Source organism: Melospiza melodia, chromosome 19 (assembly GCF_035770615.1).
Source record: "Melospiza melodia melodia isolate bMelMel2 chromosome 19, bMelMel2.pri, whole genome shotgun sequence".
Taxonomy (NCBI): domain Eukaryota; kingdom Metazoa; phylum Chordata; class Aves; order Passeriformes; family Passerellidae; genus Melospiza; species Melospiza melodia.
In genome coordinates this window covers 8,769,310-8,783,157 of record NC_086212.1, presented here as the reverse complement: position 1 = coordinate 8,783,157, position 13,848 = coordinate 8,769,310, and the positions used below count along the sequence as shown (strand labels likewise).

Genomic DNA, 13,848 nt, shown 5'->3' with positions numbered 1-13,848 from the left:
GAGCAGCGGGTGGAAGCCGGGCAGCGAACACTGACAGAGCCGCAGTACCAGAGCCCAGCTCCGGTAGGCTGCTGACCGGCCCCACGGCCGCACCGGCTGACACCGGCTCCGGGGTCCCGCCCACCACCCGCTGATAGGGCGCCTATTCAAAGAATCGCCTTTTCTGATTGGTCTACTCTGTCTCGCAGTGCTTTATGGGAGTTGTGGTTCGGCTCTCTCCCGATCTTTGTGGCGCTGCGCAAGCACGTACTACATTTCCCGTCAGGCTTTGCGGGGAGAGCGCAACTACGTCACTCGGGGTCTGGTTATCCGGGTCCTCAAGCGGTTCAGCCAATTAGCGCGCCTCAAAGGGCGTGTGCCAGGCGCTGATTGGTGGGTTTGGACTGCCGAGCCCTGTTTGAAATCCGTTAACGGCGGCGGCAGAGGCGCCGCGCGAAGTGGCGGCGGCGCTGCTGAGGTGAGTGTGGGGCCATCGGCTGGACCCCCCCGGCCTCGCCCCTCTTTCCCCGACCCACAGCCCTTCCCTTTATCTGGCCGTTCGCTCCACTCCGGCCGTGGCGACGCGGCCGTTCCCCGGGCCTACTCCGAGCCCAGGTATTGGTAACAGGGCCGAGGGCTCGGCTGAGAAACGGAGGCGGAAGGTGGCTCCGGTTGCTCAACCCGCGGCCGGAGTCACTATTATGGCGCCTGGCGGGCGGGCTCGTAACGGAGCCCCGGGGGCTGATTGCGAGCCCCTCATTCCCCGGGGAAGCCGAGCGCGGAGCCCGCGGCCGGTAACGGGAGGAGCCGCCCTGGCGGGGTTGGGGGGGTTCCCGGTACTGGCGGGCCAGGCGTGTGCCTTACGGTGGGGTGGGGGCCTCGGCAGTGAAATAAAGCTCTAAGTCTTTAAACAATCACGAAATCTGATGGAACAGTGTATTTCACGATAGAATGTTCTCTAACTTCTTCTCAGCCCAAATCCTGCTTCCCATGAAAAGGGGGGAAGCGAACCAGGCAAAACCCGGCCCAAGTAACAGAGAAAAAAATAAGGGCTCTATTTTTATGCGGGGCTTTTTTTAAGCCAGAGGACCTTCAACTTAATGTAACAATTAGTTGAGGCTGTGCTAGCTAAAAATAATTATGTTTTCCTTGAACATCTATTCTTAGAATGTCCCATCTTCATGTCTCCTGAAACTTGTGGGATCTTTTTTAGGGAGCACGAGATGTCAGGGCTGTTTATTTTTGGGAGTGGGGGCAGGTCTGGGCCGTTAGCTGAGCAAAGGCTGTGCCGGAGCTTTTCCCCTGCCCTGGCTGCCGGTCCGGGTGGTCTGCGGGGCTTTCTGCGGGCTCAGCTCTCACTGGGGCTTGTTAAGGGCTTTGTATCCCAGTTTGAGCATGAAATGATGGAACAGCAGCGTTTTGGGGGATGGTGAATCCGTTGTTGATTCTGTGCTGCAGAAAAGCCCAGTTGAGCTTTGAGAGAGGAGGGAGAAGCTGTAGATCCAGAGCGTGTTGGAAGTGTTCACCTAACCCTGCTCAGGGAAATGCGAGGATGAAGGGTGACTGTCTGAGGCTGTCAGTGTCATGCAGAGGGAGTTCAGGTGTGGGCTTTGTGGTGGGATGGTTCTCACCAGGCTGTTGTGACGGGACTGTAACTTCAAAGATGCTCTAACTTACATTTTAACTCCTGAAAAGCATCCAGGCCCTTTGGATTACTATCCCAATAAAAAGAACAGAAAACTCTGTGTTGTAGGACAATGAAGAAGCTGCCAGGCTGAATTAAAGCTGCCTGGTTAGAGTAGCATCCTGTGGTTAAGCAGCAGCTGGTGTTGAAGCCCACCCAGCAGAAGGCCCTGGAATTGCTGGAGCACGTTCCCATGCAGCTGCCTCAGCCTTGGGGAAGCTTCTCTTGCTTATTCCTGGTTGCCTGTCTTGGGTTCTGAGGCATGTGGATCAGCTGGCTTTGTGTTTATCTGCTGGTGTAACCTAGGATAGCCTCTTGTGTGTCTGTTGTTGTTTATTGGGCTTCCTGATCCTGGTAGGATCTGCCATAAGTAACATTTGTAACTTGTGAGGCTCTGGTGGTGTGTTGTGATAAGGCATCATCTCCAGTTCAGCAGGGCCTTATCTACACTGCAAGGTGGCAAGAAAGGGCAGATATCTCTGCCTTCCTCAGGATCCAGACTGGTTTGGGTTGGAAGGGACCTTAAAGCTCATCTTGTTCCAAGCCCCCATCACCATTCTGGGCAGAGACACCTTCCACTGGAGCTGTCCTGCCCAACCTGGCCTTCAGCACTTCCAGGGATGGGCCAGCCACAGCTTCTCTGGACAATCCTTGCCAGAGCCTTACCACCCTTACAGGGAAGACTTTCTACCTAATATCCAGTCTAAATCTCTCCTCTTTTAGTTTGAAGCCAATCCCACTTGTCCTGTCACAACCTTTCTGTGTCCCTATCCTGTCCTTGCTCCTCTCTCACACTCCTCCATTCTCTCTCCCTCTGTCCTTGATTTCTCATCTTGGGATGCTGCATCCTATCTCCAACACCATGGCCTAAATGGCTGGGAGGATTCTTTGTCCAGGCAAATTGTGCTGTTGGCACAAAACTCACAACTACATTGAGACAAAGACACTGAACACATCTGTGATGGAATTGTGTCAGTATTTTAAAGCTAATTTGGATTAGAGAGAGGTGTGAAGTTATTCCAAAATACCTATTGCACTTGCTGTTGGATCAGTCTTATTCTGGGATAGGAATGCTTGTTCCAACTTAGTGTAATCCTTTTTCAAAGCTAACTAATCTAAACCATGCCAAGGCACTCTTCTGGAACGTGCCAAAGTGCAGTTACTCAAAAGAAACCTGATGTCCAGAGGAACCCACTGCCTGTTCCTCCCCACGGATACATCTGTGCTGCTCTGGAGGCACAGTGAGACAGCACACCTAGAAAGCAAATGAAGGTTTTAATTAAGTTAAGAATTGGGGGTCTTTTTGCAGGAGAGATGATCAGATCCTCCTTTGCTGCCTGGGCAGCTCTGCAGACCTGCTGAAAGCTGATCCTGCAGAACGGGGGTGAGGGTTCCCCTGGCTGGCTGCACACACCCGTGTCGGCACGGGAGGTGATGGATGTGGGGGAGAGCAGGGTCAGGCCTTAAATCCACGCCGAGCTGTGTAGGATTACAGCCTGTAGTCACGCCTGGGAAATGCACACACTGCCTGCTAATTAGGGAGCGTCCCTATTAATGAGGGGAAATCTCCACGCCTCCCTTCCAGCGGGTGAATGCTGCGGTGGAGAGAGAATTTTGGATTGAGATAAATGTGGCTGTGCTGTCAGAATCACGATGGGCTGTTTTAAAATGCCTGCAGGGAGTGGGCTGTGCTTGGCAGAGCCTGGTGGGTTTGCAGATGCCTCGTGGTGGGCACAGGAGTGATAAATCACCAGGGCATTCCTGGCTGATCCCTGTCCCAGCCTGAGTCGGTGGGTGGAGGAGCAGGATGCCTCTCAGGGAGCTGCTGCTTCACCAGCAGTCCTGTTCCAGGCAGCACTTGGAGGATATGGAGGGATTTGAGAAGCAGATGCCATGAGTTCATCTGACTGAAATGGACTTTCTGGAGCTCAGTCACAATAACTTTTATCTCCCCGTTGTCTCTTTCAAGAAACAGAGTATGAAACTCAGGCAGTGGTACAATCCTTTTCCTGATTATTCTCTTCTGTCTGGGATAGAGGGGAGAGAGAAGGGGTCAGCAATGAGGTCGATGATGAGGGTGGTGACACTGTGGAATATGGGCTCTACTCAGTAAAAAGCTGCAAACTGCAGCAATGTAGCAGTGGGCACAAGTAGCAGTGAAACATGATGCCCAGAGCTCTGACTCTGACTGGAGAGGGTGAGGGGAGAATGCAGATGACGCATTTGATTTTTAAAAAAGTCTAAAGTGTTGACAGAAATTCTATCTTGATTAAGGGCAGTAGGAAAGCATTTGATTCCAGCCGTGTCTCGAGCTCAGTTACAGTTGGTTTTGGCTCTAATTCTTCTGTTTGCCTTCTTTGGGCCCTACCATGACATCTTCCCAGCCATGTAGCTGGTGCTTCTCTAATGGCATTCTTGCCTTTAACTATCACAGCTCTGCTCTGGGGAGCTGGAGGCTTCTCAGTGCACCCATCCTCGGAGGCCAGTGTTTGTGACCAGCATGGTACCCCCTAAACACTGCTCTGCTTTACTCTTGACCATTTTCTTATTTATTGAGGAACATCTGGGTTTTGAACCATGTGTGGTCTGCCTAGACAGGTGGTTAAAGGCTGAGGCTCCATGGGTTAGGAATATGCTGCTTTGGAATTGCTTGGATTCATAAAAGCAAAGTTCAGGTGATTTCCTTGGGGAGTGTTTTATAACATCCTCATGGGCTTTGCCTCACAGCTGTTCAAGGCATCACAAAAGCACCTTTGCAAGAAGGTTTTGTATAATTTCAGGGTTTATAACTTTGTCACTGGCTTTATTCCTGTTCCGTTGAGTTTAATATCACCTGTTGACACAGGGACTCCTCTTGCTGTCAGTGCTTCGTTAATTAACTGCAGGGACTGTTTGACATGGGTCACAGTGCTCAGTTTGTTTATAGCCTGGCCAGCCTTGGGCTAGTGCTAAGGAATGCAAGAGGGCCTGACACTGCCCTCCTTCTGACTGTTTGCCCAGTTACAGTGTTCTACAGAGCCCTCTTCTTGAATAAAATCAATTTATTATACAGAAGAACACCTTTGTGTCATGAGTTCTTTTTTGTAGCCCTTTAGAGGGAGAGGCTGTGCATTGCAGTGTATCTCATCAGGTTTGTAAATCTTGTTAGAGTAAGAACTCTTCTTTGTGTGTAGTGAGGGAAGGAAGTGGAAATCAAACACTCTCTGGAAAAGCTTTATACTTCTTAAAAAATATAATTCTGGCACCCACAGGTACAGAAAAAATCCAGTCAAAACTTGATCTTTCTGATAGTTTTGAACCTGCAAATGTCAACAGTGATGAGATATCCTTAGCTTTGCAGATCAGCAGTAGGATAAAGCTCTGCAGTGCTCATGAGGAGTTCTGCCCAAAGGTGTGAAGTGCAAGAAGGGAGGATGTCCCAAAGGCTGTCCCAATGCCTGTCCCTAGAAACTCTGCAGAGGATGATGCCACTGATTCCCTGTTGTTGTCTAAAGGGCTGTAGCAGTGCAGACAGAGGACTCCTGGGGACAGTGTGACTGTGAAGATGTCTAAGCCAGAGTCCCGGTATTCTTTTGATGTCCCAAACATCTGCATCGATTTTGCAACTCTGAATGAGGACGATGTGCACAATGCAGATTCCTGGTTTGGTAAGTTGCTTCTAGCTCCTTGAGGTGTTCCTTGTTGGGTGACACCTTGGTGTGATCCTTGTTTTGGGCCTGGCTTCTGTGCCAATTAATCATGATGTTAAATGTATGGAGTTTCTTTTGTTCTGGTTTTTTGTATTTAAAATTTGGCATCTGTAACTCGCCTTTGTTTACCTCATAATGATATTCTGGGGTATTGTTAACAATTCCTAACACTGTGTATAGTGAAAGTCTTTCTCTCCTTACAGATGAAAAAGCCAATCTGGAGAATGTCCCTCCTGCAGAAAACGTGGCAAAGCTCTCACACTGCAGCCCTGCTTTGTCAAAGCCTGATGTTGTTCTGTCTTCTGTCCCTTCACAAGAAGTAGCGAAGAGTAAGCTGGCATGGTGTGGCAGGGAGGGAATAAATAAATTTTACCTGCTTTTCACTGACAAAATGGGAAGGTCTCTGTCTGGCTTTTGTGGGGCCATCTTCATAAACTCTTATCTGCAAGGTCTCCTGTGATTTTACTTGTTGTTGTTCTATATATGTGTGTATAGATGAGCTGACTCTTGCCCCTTTCTCAGGTGAAAACGATGGTGAAGCAGAATGTGCCCAGGGCAACGCAATCCCTCAGAATATCATCGGGTCCCTGGCAACCTGGAGAGCTGCTGCCCCTGCAGAGGCCCCTCAGAGGTGAAATGTTTGTGTTCAGTTTGTACAATGATTGATGATGGTGTAACTAAGCAGGTCCTTGCTCTCAGGATCTGCAGTTCTAAGCTGTTCTTGGGGAATCCTGTGGGGCTGGAGTTCTCCAACATGGAGATGGTGCATTGGGACATCTGATCTGCTGGCTAAGCTGGAGGGGCAGTCTCCAGGGTGGAAATGTAATGCAGTGTCTCACATACTTGTCAAATGAGACTCGGCAGCACCAGGAGCTTCTGGAATGTGAGGATATCTGAAACTGAGGTGGCTTATAAAGTTTCTTTGTTTATATCTGCCTGACTTGGGCAGAGCTCATTCTTGATATGAATGCAAGGAGCTCTGCATGCTCATATATAGAAAGGAATATTTAGTTTATGGATTGTTAAATTTTAATAAACCATGCTGCATTTGGATTGTTATGTCAAACCCAATTTGTGTGGTGGAGTTAGGGGATTCAGTGACATAAATGTGTTATCCAGGTCAGGTGTGTCCTCAGATTTGTGGGAAAACTGACCTCTGCTTTCTGTTCTACCCTAGACCAGGCAGGAGACTGGCTCCAAAGCAGGGGAAGACCCAGCAACGCAAGCAGCCAGGCAGAATCAAAGCAGAGAAAATTGATAATGCCCTGGAAAATAAGGAAGATGTTCCACCCATGAAGAAAATGAGGCTGTATGTCATCCAAGTCCTTCTCTTTAGGGCTGGGAAAAGGGCTACAGCTGTTCCTTTGGAAAGGGTTTCCACCTGTGTGAGACAGTTCTTACAGGAAGGTTAGGGGGTAGTGGCTGCAACAGTTGCTGATACTGGTGTCATGAACAAGAAATGGCTGTAAATGCTGAAGGAATTGCTCTGTTTGGAGGTGGAGATATGAATTAAATAAGCATGGGCTTCTTCACCTTCTTACTCAGTGTCTGTCAGCTTTAAATTTGTTTGAATTTATCCATCCAGAAGTCATCAGGCAGTCATTAGCTATGAAAGAGTCACAGCCAAAATATTTCTCAAATTAACTTAAGCACTAAAGTATCATATGGTGATAAGCTTAAGGTCAGGAAATTGAAGTGTGATCTTTGAAACACTGCTGTATCTCAATGATCTACAGTGTAACTCCCTTCTCCAGAAACGTTCCAAAAGCTCAGTAATTCATCTTCCCTTCTACAGCCTTAGAGTACCAGAGAAAGCTGGATGGTCGATACCTCGGCCTGGGGTGAGGTAAGGCCAGCCTGGCATACCTTAGACCTCACCAGGTGTTGGGAAGTTATGCATGGTGGTGACAGCTGCAGGTAGTAACTTATTTAGAACACAGTTAATTCAAGGTGTTTGCCCTAACAACTTTTTCTTTTAGTTCTGGTAGCAGAGAGAAGGTGACAGAAATGTCCACAAAGAAGGAGCCCCTGCAGGATTCTGAGCTCTCTCCAGGGAGAGGGAAAAGCAAACAGACCATGCCCTCCACGCCAACAATGTTGAAGTACGTGGCTTTCTTGTGACTTGTGTGCTAATCACAGTTGATTTAGGTGACAGCCCTGGCTGTGTGTTTTCAGCTTCAACTTAACATGTGATGGTATCACATTTAGTAAACACTGGGTCAAGGCAACAGTATTAGGATGAAATGTGCTTCACAGCTGAACCTCTGCACAGGAAAGCTTTTGCTTTTCTTTTGAGGAAAAAGTTATTCTTCCTAATAGGTCAAGAATGCACACAGCAAAGGAATGTGCAGAATAGCAGCTAGCTGTGAGATTTCTTGAACAAACAAAACCCAAGCAGATCTCTTTTTATAAGTGGTGATGCTCCTGCAATGAGGCTGGACATAAACATGTTCCTTGCACAAACACCATGCTAATAACCAGGGAAGCAGAAAGGCCTATCTTAGTTTTTAATGTGCTTATGCAGGAGGACCAAACCTTCTAGCAAGACAAAGAGTACAGAGGAGCAGGAGCTGGAAAAGATGCAGCAGTTGCAGCAGGAGGTTGTGGAGCTGCGGAAGAGGAACGAGGAGTCTCTGAAAGCAGCTATTGCTGGAGCAGGTGGGCTCTGCCTGAATTGCTGAATGGAGCTGCATTGGGCTCAGCTGGAGAGTGCTGCACAGAGCTGTGCAAGTATCTTTGAAAACAAGCATTTCAGACTTTGCAATAAATGTTAGGAGCCATTTAATGTAGATCAGCCCCTAAACTGCCTGGAAACAGGTGGGTTTGGGTTATGCCATATTTTGAAATGTTAAAGATGAGTTCTCTAAAAATTTACCTAGTTGTTAGAAATCAAATGCTTTTTTTATTTCCATAAATTGTACCCCACAGCAAAAGTCTTCCAGTCCTTACATGTTCTTTTTCTCTAGGACAACCCGTGAAGAAACCTGTTGGTCAAGTAACAAAGCCAATTAATTTTCACTTCTGCACGGAGACTAGAATTAAACAGAATGCAGAAAGCCAGGCTGGGAATGAGTACAAGGAGCTGGATTTTGCAGCAGTCCTGAGGAAGCATCCCCCTTCTCCGGTGAGAGCCACAGTGTTGCCAGCACTCAGCTCACTGATTCTTGCCATCACCTCCCTGCTCCTTGTGCAATGCTTGGGCTGATACCCACAGAGAGGTTACCACAGGAGGCAGGTGTTGTGCAAATGTGACTGCAGACTTCCTGTGTCTCTGTTTAGCCACAAGACTCCAAAGAAGCCTTGTGGAAAAAGGAGCCCTTTAATGTCAGATCTTCTAGTCATTCCACTTTGTGCTTTAATCTGCTCAGTAGAGTTTCCCAATATAACTTGTGCATTGTCAGACTCTTAACACCTGTGCTTAATGTGAGGTGTTATCTTCATTGCAGTGAGAGGAAGGGACAGATACTGTGCCTCAGTGGGGAAAGGAAATGTCATCAAAACCTCCTGGCCATACTGACTGTGGTTTTCTGTCTCCAGATGCGAATGCCAAAGGGGCACACTGTCCCCAGACCTTTCAATCTGTCCCAGGGAAACAAAAGAAAACATGAAGAAGCCACAACAGAATATGTGTCCTTTGCTGAGCAGGTAGAAGCGTTCCAAAAACGCACACCCTCTCGTTACCATTTGAGGAGCAGGAAATCTGAGGAAGGTGAGTTGTCCTGGCTGTGTCCACAGCAAGAGATGCTTTGACTACTCTGAGCAAATGGCCTGTGATTGTTGCCTTGCCATTAACTGCTGGTCTCTGTGACTTGAATTTGTAGGCTCAGTTTCAAAAAAGCCAATGAAGGCTGGGCCCACACACCCCAAAACACCAGTGCTGCGAACAAAGCAGCGCTCGAGACCTGTCACCTGCAAAACTGCTGCAGAGCTGGAAGAAGAGGAAATAGAGAAAATTCAGCAGTAAGTAGGGGTTTACCCTCATCCTCCAGGGGATGATTGAGATTCCTTTAGGTTGTTCATAATTCTTTAGCTCTGATTGTAGAGGAGTGAAATATAAACAATTCATTTTGAAGAACGTGCTCTTAGAAGAGCTGATCTTGGGTTGAGTACAGCTTATGATGAGTAAAGCAAACCCAATATAGCAATGCAACCTGCATGCATTTCAAAACCTGTCTGTAGGCAAAGGTTTGGATTTCTAGGAAAATAATCCATAAGATTTTCCCTATTAATCTTGCTGTTTTGAAGGCAAAGGAAGAATTGCTAACTATAGCTGCACACTAACATACAATGTATAACTGGTGACTGTCTCCATTGTTCCTGCATAGGTACAAATTCAAAGCACGAGAAGTCAATCACAAAATCCTTGAGGGTATGCCACTCCTGCCCAAGAAACCCCCTGTGAAGAAGCTCACCCAACCTATTGGCTTTCAGCTGGAAATAGAAAAAAGGATTCAGGAGCGTGAGAGCAAGAAGCAGCAGGAGGAAGAGCGCTTTGAATTCCATTCCAGGCCATGTCCCACAAAAATCCTGGAGGATGTTGTGGTAAGAAGTTTAATAATACCCAGGCTTGGGAATTGGTGGCAATGAGCTTCCAAATGTTTGTAGCTATGTTGCATTATGTGTTTAATGATCTCAGTAAACAGTGTCTGTCATTAGGTAAGAACTGCAGTAGGTACATCCTGTGCTGTCAGGTTGTTTCTCTGAGGCGTTTTCTTGGCACTTGGTCTTGGGTAACTCCTTACTGGCTTTTCTGAACAGGGTGTTCCAGAGAAGAAGGAACTTCCTCTTACAGTTGCTAAGTCTCCAGCCTTTACCTTGAGAAGCAGGACCCGTGTGTCTGGCAGAGAGGAGAAAAAGGTAACAGTTGTGACAAGGCTGGAGCCAGGCCCAGCTCTCACTACAGTGCCTGCTGTGCCCTCTGGATGTGGGTGGGATGCTTTGGGGCTGGAAGCCCCTTCCTTCCCTCCTGTAAGCAGTTCCTCCAGTGGTTACCTTTGCCTGTGCCATTCACTTGACACAATCTGGTTATTGCTACTCATTTTACAGAAACTGAATTCTCATTAAAAATGAAAAAATTCAAATGCTGGGGCACTGATGAGGGTTTCTGAGGTGTTGCTGCTATAAATGAGGAAGGTGAACTGCTTAGATTTCTCATCCTTCCCAATTCTGTCACTGAAGGCAGATATTACACATGACTTTTTTTCTCCCTGAGGTGGGGAGCAGGATTCTGAAAGCTTCACATCCTTCTTCCTTTCCTTCTTGTCAAGAGGATATTAAATAATTACAGTCTAATTTGAATGAGTACTAGAATTGAGAGTGGTTTCATAAAAGGGAGAATTGGGCCTGTGGTTCAGGATGCCAGTAAATTGGTATTTCTTGGATTCCTAATTTTTGCAGTGTCCACTGTTTGTGTGACCCTCCTGTGTTCCTTATCAAAGGAGCTCATTCAAAGCTCTCTGTGGCTTTGCTTGGCAGGAGTTGGAGCCCATACAAAAGTAAAAAATCAGACCCTAATGCTAATATCCCTTTAGGAAAAAGAGGAGGTGGCTGTGATCAAAGCTAATCCTATGCCACATTATGGAGTGCCCTTCAAACCCAAAATGCCAGAGCAGAGGCACGTGGAAGTTTGCCCCTTCTCTTTCGATGCCCGAGACAGAGAACGACAAATACAAAAAGAGAAAAAAATAGAAGAACTACAGAAGGAAGAGGTAAGAATTAAAAGCTACCTTGGATTCCACTTCTTCAGTAAAAAGAGTGTGATTGGATTTGGTGTTGTCTATTAAACCTCCGAGAAAAGGACAAGAAATATTTTGAGTTGTTTATTTCAGGTGCCAAAATTCAAAGCGCAGCCTCTGCCTTACTTTGATGAAGTTAAACTGCCAGAAAAGAAGGTCAAACCTGCAACTCAGCCTGAGCCATTCCATCTGCAGGTGGATGAACGGGGAGCTGCCAAGCTCCAGAGCTGGAAACAGCAGGTAGGATGAAAAGGGTAATGGGAATGACCAGACTTTAATCAGCTGGTGGAGTTGTGCTTGACTAGAGAAACTGTCCTCCTCGAAGTGATTCAGGAGCTGAGTTGGAATTTTTCTCTACTTGGCATGAGACTTGTGCTATTGGGTTAAGGATTGGTCAATGGTTTGTTTTTCTTTTTCTCACTTAGTGGTAAATTATGGGATTTACCACAATTGTTGAACAGCTGTGGGGCATTTTCTAAGCACCTGCTCTGTGCAGCTGAATCTTTTTGCTGACTATCTCCAGGAATTTATTGTCACATAAACAATATACTGCTTTTCTCATGTGAAGCCTGCAATGGACACCTGAAACTTTCTTCAGGCTGTTTTTTGGCAAAGCAACTGTCAGGCAACAAGTGACACCAATTTTTGGCTTTAATATAATTTTCTATGGAAGTTATTTGACTGAATCAGCATGGCTTTTCCAGTGTAGGGAGTGCTGGAGTCTGGGTCAGGGGGAGATGGTCTCTTTCTGCCTGGCGCTTGATGTGCTCTCTTCTCTTGCAGCTTGAAGAAGACTTGAAAAGGCAGAAAGAGGCAGCGTGTTTTAAAGCTGGTCCCAACACAGTGGTGTACCAGGAGCCTTTTGTGCCCAAAAAGGAACATAGGATGCTACCAGGTAGAGTTGCAAGTACTTGTTACACTGGTTTGGCTGATAGCTCAGAACTGAGGCAATTAAGTGATGTTTTTTCTGGCTGTTGCCTCTTCTTCATCAGCACAGCCAATAGTGCCTTGCATTTAATCAACTAATTGCCTAACAGCTTGTGTCCCCTGGGAGCAGGGGGATTTCCTCTCCACCCCCCTGTCCTGCTCCAGCATGGCAGCTGTATTTAGAAGCTCTGCTGCAATTGGCAGATGATTGATGTGTGCCAGCTCAGGATAAGGGTACTGAGAATGTGAGGAGCTCCCTGCAGAGACAGCTGGCATTTCTGCAGTGCTGTCACTCTTTCCCTCCCGTTTCTAGTGAGATGAAGGCATTTACTGCTTGGGTAGGCTGAGATTTGTAGAGCATAAAACCAGCCAAAAGCTTGTTTGTACTAACAATTGTGTGCTTGCTCCCTCCCATGAGAACACCCATGACGGGGTGACGTCTGCATTAACACTGCTCACGTCTGGGAGTAAAGTTTTGTCTTTTCCTGAAGCCTGGAGGTATCTCCTAACCACCCTTGCCAGAGGGAAGCTCTCCAAAGGGAGGCTTCCATTGACATTAGTGCTGCTCTGCTTTACCTGACTCTCTTTGAACCAATGTTATCTCCTCTATTTCTAAACTTAGAGAACCTTTCTGGTTCTGTAGTTCCTGAAAGCTTTGAGCTGGCAACAGAAAGAAGAGCAAGAGAACGGCAAGAATTTGAAAAGCGATTGGCAGAAGTAGAAGCCTTAAAGGAGAGTTATGAGGAGCAGATCAGGCAGGAACAAGAGGAGCTTGAAAAGGAAGAAGTTGCTAAGCTAAGACAAGAAATGGTAAGTGAGCTGTTTGTGAGCAAGGGCTATAAAGTAACCCAAAGGAATGTGAGAATATCCTTAAGGAGCTAATGTCACAGTTGAGCTGCGCTAAAACTGCCTTTTCAAGGTTCCCTTTTGCAAATTGATGACTCACTAACTTCTCAACTGATTTAAAAAAAACAAACCTATAAAACCATGTAAACAAAGAAGGCAGCTGTGCTGAGATGGCTGAATTTTGGAGCTGCACATTTGTAGCTATCAAAGCAGAATGATCTTAGTAAAACCCACAACCCCAACATGTGCTGTACATTTTCCCACTACCTCACTCCAGTGCCCAGGGTAGTGTGGTGCTCTCAGGCAGATGCCTGCCTTCACCTCATCCACAGCTCACCTGCAAATTTCAGCTTCATCATAACTGCAACCATTTGCTTTGCTTTGCCCTTGCTTATATTTATTTTTCCACAGGTTCACAAGGCAAACCCAATACGCAAATACCGCAGCCTGGAAGTGAAGTCCAGTCATCAACCACTGACTGTGCCAAAGTCTCCCAACTTCTCAGACAGATTCCGAATCTGATGAGCATCCACATCCACGTGACAACTGCTGGGAGATCCCATCCCTCTCCACTCCCTTGGTAGGGAGAGAGGGAGCAATTGTTTTTCCATGACTGCTCAGTCTGAACTCCTATGCTTGGTTTCATTGTTGTACTGAGTAGTTAAACTCCACCTGAGCCCGTGGCATTTCAGCAGTGCCTCCTGGCCTTGCTGTGTATACAGACCCTATCTTCTCTAGAGACTAAACCAAGTTTTGATATTGCATACAGAGATTTTATACCTAACTAAATAAAAATTCCAAATCTACTTGCTGTCTCTGGCTAGTGGGCTGAAGCCCTTTCCTGCAGAAGAGTTTTTGATAAAGACTGGCTACACAGATGTGTGCATCTGGCACAGCTGCCTTGTTTTTACACTAAGTGTTATTTTCAAGTGTCTTTTTTTTTTTTTTAGCATTTTAGTCTGCATTTAGCTTGAATTGTGTTAAGAGA

General features: G+C 46.8%; 1 protein-coding gene across 7 annotated transcripts; it reads left to right on the top strand.

The window, feature by feature from the left end:
- The first annotated feature begins 405 nt into the window (after nt 1–405).
- Nucleotides 406–13,663, top strand: TPX2 (TPX2 microtubule nucleation factor). Of its 7 annotated transcripts, none has more exons than XR_010030067.1 (18): nt 406–457; nt 5,158–5,310; nt 5,556–5,681; nt 5,875–5,983; nt 6,530–6,661; nt 7,148–7,198; nt 7,332–7,454; nt 7,877–8,010; nt 8,319–8,476; nt 8,890–9,061; nt 9,174–9,312; nt 9,678–9,894; nt 10,111–10,209; nt 10,884–11,060; nt 11,181–11,327; nt 11,871–11,982; nt 12,433–12,512; nt 12,637–12,756. XR_010030067.1 is itself a non-coding variant. In XM_063172376.1 (18 exons), exons 2-18 carry the CDS (start codon nt 5,208–5,210, stop codon nt 13,380–13,382), a joined length of 2,277 nt encoding a protein of 758 aa, XP_063028446.1. In that variant the 5' UTR covers nt 406–457; nt 5,158–5,207; the 3' UTR covers nt 13,383–13,663. The 7 variants fall into 7 exon arrangements, 5 of the variants coding, with proteins under 5 accessions (XP_063028446.1, XP_063028445.1, XP_063028448.1 ...); XR_010030068.1 differs by having other exon boundaries at nt 12,658–12,693; XM_063172376.1 differs by lacking the exon at nt 12,433–12,512 and adding an exon at nt 13,272–13,663 and having other exon boundaries at nt 12,658–12,824.
- Nucleotides 13,664–13,848: the final 185 nt, after the last annotated feature.

Coding starts and splice junctions, on each gene's coding strand:
- TPX2 (XM_063172375.1), top strand. CDS start 5,208: ATGTCTAAGCCAGAGTCCCGGTATTCTTTTGATGTCCCAAACATCTGC. Junction 5,682..5,874: donor TTCACAAGAAGTAGCGAAGA/GTAAGCTGGCAT, acceptor CCCCTTTCTCAG/GTGAAAACGATGGTGAAGCA. Junction 9,313..9,677: donor GAAATAGAGAAAATTCAGCA/GTAAGTAGGGGT, acceptor GTTCCTGCATAG/GTACAAATTCAAAGCACGAG.